The 6,000-nt window shown below is 58.3% G+C and overlaps 1 protein-coding gene across 5 annotated transcripts in view; it reads left to right on the forward strand.

Moving 5' to 3' along the window:
• Positions 1-5,586, forward strand: part of Ptdss2 (phosphatidylserine synthase 2) — a 30,106-nt gene extending 24,520 nt beyond the window's left edge. For 3 of the 5 annotated variants that reach the window (XM_004851725.4, XM_087211185.1, XM_004851727.4), the window contains 8 exons: positions 2,091-2,225; positions 2,407-2,457; positions 2,958-3,071; positions 3,158-3,276; positions 3,708-3,822; positions 3,894-4,039; positions 4,142-4,327; positions 4,555-5,586. In XM_004851725.4, the coding sequence (XP_004851782.2) occupies positions 2,091-2,225; positions 2,407-2,457; positions 2,958-3,071; positions 3,158-3,276; positions 3,708-3,822; positions 3,894-4,039; positions 4,142-4,327; positions 4,555-4,723 (1,035 nt within the window). In that variant the 3' untranslated portion in view covers positions 4,724-5,586. Of the gene's footprint in view, positions 1-2,090; positions 2,226-2,406; positions 2,458-2,957; positions 3,072-3,157; positions 3,277-3,707; positions 3,823-3,893; positions 4,040-4,141; positions 4,328-4,468 lie in introns of all 5 variants that reach the window. The other 2 variants (XM_087211186.1, XM_087211187.1) reach the window with 1 other exon arrangement.
• Positions 5,587-6,000: the final 414 nt, after the last annotated feature.

Raw genomic sequence — 6,000 nt, forward strand, 5'->3', positions numbered from 1 at the left:
TCTGATGTGCAGAGGACTGTAGTATGATTGAGGCCAAAGCAGGCTGTGAGGAGCTAACCCCACGACTGGCTTGTTTATAGCAGTGAGTCCAGCTGAAGGCTACGAGCTGAGGTCAGAGTAACTCGCACCCAAATTCTGTTCCCACAACTAAAACCTTCTGACTAGGACAGTGTTCTAATTACAACCATAGATTTTGTCTATTCTGTTCCTAATTTGAGAACGCATTGTCTTGTCCTTTATGAGCCTTGTTTACATTAATTTGCACAGAAACTGCACACAGCTCGCCTTTACCCCAGTTGATTGCCAATAAGTCAGAGCCTGGGACTGGCCAGGGCCTTTGTCGGTTGCACCAGCATTGGTTGTCCTGACGCCTGCTTTCTGTGTTCCAGTTCTGTCTCTTAGTTTTATTTCTCAGGCCTGCATCGTATACTGGACAGGGTACTGGAACCGAACTGTGGGGGTTTCAGGTAATTGGTGCCCAACATGGGGCCAATTTTCTGAGGATCTGACGTGGGTAAGGCACACACAGTCAACACGGTCATCATGGCTGAGGCTGACTGTGATGGGTGAGGCACTACCTGCCCGGGTTCTGCACTATGCCTTTTGCATGGTGTGCTCTGGTAGGAAGTCACTGCTGCTGCGTGACTTAGGGAAGGAGGGGACTACTGTTGTGTATGACTTGGTATTGTATACAGTTCCTCTGCAGGGAGATTTGACCCCTCTCCACCATTTATCATTCAGGCATTTTTTTTTTTTTTTTGGTAACAAGGATTGAACTCGGGACCTTGTGCTTGCAAGGCAGTTGACGGAACCACTGAGCTAAATCCCCGGCCCCTCAGGCATTTATTTATATCAGCATGCACTCAGGATTTGTATTTTATACCTAGGTTATATCCAATACTGTATTGTGTTGCGTAGGTTCCTTAGGCCATTGGTAGGTCTCTCGTTCCTTCATTGCCTGGCACACCCTCATTTTTAGGGGGCCTTGGTCTTTTGTTTTTCAGAGCCTTTCCTACCTGGGGTGTTGCAGGGTGCTTAAGGCACGTGCACCCCCTGTCCCAGCCCTAGAGTCAGCCATTTCCCTGAGGGCAAGGACTCCTTCCTAGAGGACCGTCTCAGGCCAAGATCTGGGTGCTGGGTGCTGGCCATCCGTCCAGACATGTGTGCTGGCCATGTCTGTGTGTGGCAGCATCTGTTCAAAAACAGTGGGCACTGCGGCCCTGCAGCTCCCTCCCTGCTGCCCTCTGCTCTCCAAGGGGTCCAGCGGTCTGGGGCCTCTGACCTTTGCCAAGAGTAGAGAACTCATAAGTTTTTTTTTTAAAACCTAAGAATTTTTATGTATTCAGATACTAAAGAGAATTTTTCAGTGAAAATACAGTAATATTTGAATAAAATACAAGTGTATCAGTTGGACTCACAGTCTTAAGGCCTGTCCCACCAAGCAGGGGCCAAACTGCAGCTGCACCTGAAGCCCTTGGGTCTGAGGAGGCACTTGGGTCCCTGGGTCAGGAGACCCTGGAATGGCACTAGGGACAGCACTGTTGGACAGGGAGTCTGTGCCCAGCACCTGTGGCTTTGCTCCCAGCAGGATCTCATGCGTCTCGTGTCCCTGCCACAGACTGTCTGTGGTGTCTTGTCACCTGTCCCTGGTGCGACAGTGTCATGCGCTATGCACTTGTTTGTTCTCACCCCTCCCACCCCTCCTGGACCTTGTTTTGCCATTTTGCCTCCCCAAGGTCCTCAGCTGGTGGCCTCCTGAGGGCACCTTCTTTGCTGAGGTTGTGTCCCAGAAGTTTCCTTTGACTGAGGCTGGAAGGAGCTGCCGGCCTGAGCTGATGCCTGCCTGAGCGTGAAGACCGTGTCCTCCCTCACTTCAGAGGAGACAGCGGCACACCTCCAGGGTGGCCTCAGGGGTAGCAGCATGAGGCTGCCCTTGTTCACCTAGGGATCCAAGTCCTGTGTCCCCTGCCTGATCTGCTCTGCCAGCTCCCAGGGCTCAGGTCAGAGGAGGAGTGGGAGCCCTCGTGCTGTGACAGGCTGAGATGAAGCCAGTTACACCAGGGCCCCATCTGACACATGTGGCCTTGCAGACAGTGCATGATGGCCGGCAGTTCCTAAAGTATGTGGATGCCAGGCTGGGGACACCATTGCCCGAGAGGGACTACGGAGGGAACTGCCTCATCTATGACCCAGACAACAAGACCGACCCCTTCCACAACATCTGGGTAAGGGTGCCACAGGAGCTGTCACCCATGTGTGGGGCTCATTTGAGGGGCTTCCTGCTCTCTGTTGAGGTGGGTCACCCCAGGGGCCCCCAGCACACAAGCAAGACCCTGGCATGGTGGGCAGGGGCGCCACGGGGGATGGGAAAATGCTGTGCCTGAGGACCATTCCTGTCACCCACAGGACAAGCTGGACGGCTTTGTTCCTGCCCACTTTATTGGCTGGTACCTAAAGGTATGCTGCTCTCTGCCTCAGCCCCGTGTTTTAGGCCACTCTGCTCTGGCCATCTCTGGCAACAGGGTGAGCTGGGTATGGTGGTGGGTGAGCCTGGCAGTGGGGCTTGTGCCCACAGGTGTGTGTAGAGCCCCCCGGGAGGGCCCAGGGCTATCGCAGGCCTGGAGCAGCAGCCTGTCCCCCTCTCCAGTGGATCTGCTCACCATCCCTGGCATTGTGGTGGCCAGGCAAGAGGAGGAGAGGAACAGCAGGCAGGAAGCTGCACACACCTTGCCCCACCCACCCCAGGATCCAGTGTTTCTCCTGCACACCACTCGCAGCCAGGGCGGGGCTGGCCTTCGCTTAGTCCCAGTGTGGACACCTCCATACTGGTTGAAAAGCCAAATACTGAGGCTGCTGGAGGGGCAGCTGCCCGTTGCCGTGCTCCCTGGGGCCTGCTGGGCAGGTCTGCATCCACTCCACTGCAGACAGTGCTAACAGTGCTGTGGTGCTCCCTGCAGACCCTCATGATCCGGGACTGGTGGATGTGCATGATCATCAGCGTGATGTTCGAGTTCCTTGAGTACAGCCTGGAGCACCAGCTGCCCAACTTCAGCGAGTGCTGGTGGGACCATGTAGGTGCTGAGGTGCCAGGGTGGTGGGCAGGGTCTTCACACGTGTCCTGGGGCTGGGCCTCACTTGTCTCCCGGCTCCTGCCCAGTGGCTCATGGATGTGCTGGTCTGCAACGGGCTGGGTATCTACTGCGGCATGAAGACACTGGAGTGGCTGTCTCTGAAGACGTACAAGTGGCAGGGTCTCTGGAACATCCCCACCTACAAGTGCGTTACAGGAGTCGGGGCCAGGCTCAGTGGCATGGGGCCAGAGCAGCTGCTTTTTCCTGTTTGTTTTGGGACTGAAGCAAAAGAAACCAAGCTAGCTATAGTGGGATGCTTCTGTAGGACCCTGCTACTGGGGAGCCTGAGTCGGGAGAATCTCTTGAACCCAGAGTCTGAGGCAATCTGGGCAACATAGCAAGGCCTTGTCTCATTCAAGAGGAGGCAAGAGGCTGCAGAAGGCCTGGGGGAGGGGAGGGCGTGGGCAGCCCCACCCCGCCCCTGCGGGCCCCCGTGGTATGCTGAACAGGGCCAGGTGTGGGACGGGGCTGTGCCTGGGCATTGGACACTGGCCACCTGCTGCCACAGCCTGACCCAGAATAGAGCTGGCACCAACAGGTACGGGTGGCTGTGCTCAGGACCGGCTCTGTTCCCAGGGGCAAGATGAAGCGCATAGCCTTCCAGTTCACGCCCTACAGCTGGGTCCGCTTCGAGTGGAAGCCAGCCTCCAGCCTGCGCCGCTGGCTGGCCGTGTGTGGCATCATCCTTGTGGTAAGGCTGGGGCACCTCATGGCTGTGCCCCTTGGGTGCCCTGAGCCATGTTGACCCCTCCCGTCCCCTAGTTCCTGCTGGCGGAGCTGAACACCTTCTACCTGAAGTTCGTGCTGTGGATGCCCCCCGAGCACTACCTGGTCCTGCTGAGGCTGGTCTTCTTCGTGAACGTGGGCGGCGTGGCCATGCGAGAGATCTATGACTTCATGGATGATTTGTGAGCACAGTGGCCAGTCTGAGGATCCTGGGGACTGGGATTGGACAAGAGGCACCCTAGGGTGGGGCTTGGGGAAGCTCACAGCTGCCGCCTCTTCCCCAGGAAGCCCCACAAGAAGCTGGGCCAGCAGGCCTGGCTAGTGGCAGCCATCACGGTCACTGAGCTGCTCATCGTGGTGAAGTACGACCCGCACACGCTCACCCTGTCCCTGCCCTTCTACATCTCCCAGTGCTGGACCCTCGGCTCCGTCCTGGTGCTCACCTGGACCATCTGGCGCTTCTTCCTGCGGTGAGTGGGCCCAGGACCATCAGCCATTCCCCTTGCCCAGGCTGGCCCCACCCCGTGCCCCAGCTGCCGCCTCCATGCGGTGCAGCCTGCATGGCCCCCCACCATCCATGTCCCACAGGGGCTCCTCTGTGTCCTACGTAGGCTCCTCGGGGTGATGGCGTCAGGGGTCCTCCAGCCCTGCACGGGAGCTGCAGTGCACAGGTGGTGAGGTGGCCTTCACTCCCCAGGGACATCACCTTGCGGTACAAGGAGACACAGAGGCAGAAGCAGCAGAGCGACCAGGGCAGGGCAGTCAGGAGCAGGGCAGAGCCCCCAGGGCTAGATGATGATCTGCCGGGGCCTGGGGGCCCTGTGGAGGAGGATGTCACCAAGGAGGGTGCTGCAGCTGCCTCATGAGCCCCTCCCACAGGCCTTGCCTCTTGGGGCTCTTGTTCTCCTCCCTTGCTCTGTGTACCTGTCCCGCCCAAGTGCACAGACGCGTGCACCAGTGAGCATGTGCACATGTGTGTAGTGTACGCCTGGCACTGTTCCAGGGCCAACAGGTGGCCGTGGTGGCCGGGGCTTGCTTCCTGTCCGGCCGTCTGCCTGGCTGGCCAGGACCTCTATCCACAGAGAGCGTCGCCTCAGCTGGCTGGGGAGGAACTGCCTGAGCCCCTTCTCCGTGTGGCCTTGAAAGACCTGCTGATGTGCCCACCAGTGGCACAAGTGAAGGATAGTGTTCTACCTAGGCTGTGGTGGCACTGGGCCCTTCCTCCGGAGCCTTTGCTAACCAGACTCTGTCTTGGGTGGAGCATGACAGGACAGAGGTTCCCAGCCAGCCACCTTACGCATATCATGCAGAGACTCCATGAACAGGCTGCCGTTGTGCCGGGGTTGCGCTGCTCCTTGCTCCTTGCGTTGAGGGTGACTCCACGAGCAGACAGAACACATAAAGCAATGATGAAGGTCCTCAGCCTGCAGCACTCCTCCCTGCCCTGGAGACCAGGGGACCTCGCTGTTGGCTGCAGCTGTGCAGGATGAAGCCGTTCCACAGCCTCGGGCAGAGAGCAGCAGGTCCAGCTGCTCCCCCGGTGTGTGTCCTGGCTGCAGAGCCTTCTGCAGCCCCCAGCACACTTGTGTGTGTCTCATGGGGGACAGGACTGGCGACCGGTGAGAAGCGCTCAAGGGACAGGAACAGAGGGCACTGGGGAGAGGCAGCCGTCTTCTCAGTTGGTGTTTTATTTTGTTCCCAGCCAGTATGTTTAAAGCTTTCAAGCGTTCTCATCTTTGTGGTTCTGGTTGTTAAACCCGGGAAGTTTTCAGACACGAATGAGAGGAAAGTGCGATGATTCCAGGGCCCCACCTGGGTGAGGGTGAGGCCCCCACAGAGACCTGCCCGGGAAGGGACTGGGCCCAGGGCTGGGTACCAGCTGCCCCCATGCGCCTGCAGTGCCCAGGCTTCAGAAGCTACTGGTGTGTCAGTGCTGCGGACGGAGCCCAAGGCCCTGTGCAGGCTAGGTAAGCACTTCACTCCTGAGCCGACCCTGAGCCCCTCCTGCTCAGTGCCTACTTAAGGCCAGAGCACGCCGTGCGCATGAGGCCTCCACCCTGGAGACAGGGACAGGATGAGCCTACTCAAGTGTCCTGCCCCGGGTCGCACTGTCCCCGCCCAGCAGGACGTCAGGCTCAAGGCT

This window comes from Heterocephalus glaber, unplaced genomic scaffold, assembly GCF_053883595.1.
Source record: "Heterocephalus glaber isolate CG9 unplaced genomic scaffold, H.glaber_assembly_v1.0 deba00001428, whole genome shotgun sequence".
Lineage (NCBI taxonomy): Eukaryota > Metazoa > Chordata > Mammalia > Rodentia > Bathyergidae > Heterocephalus > Heterocephalus glaber.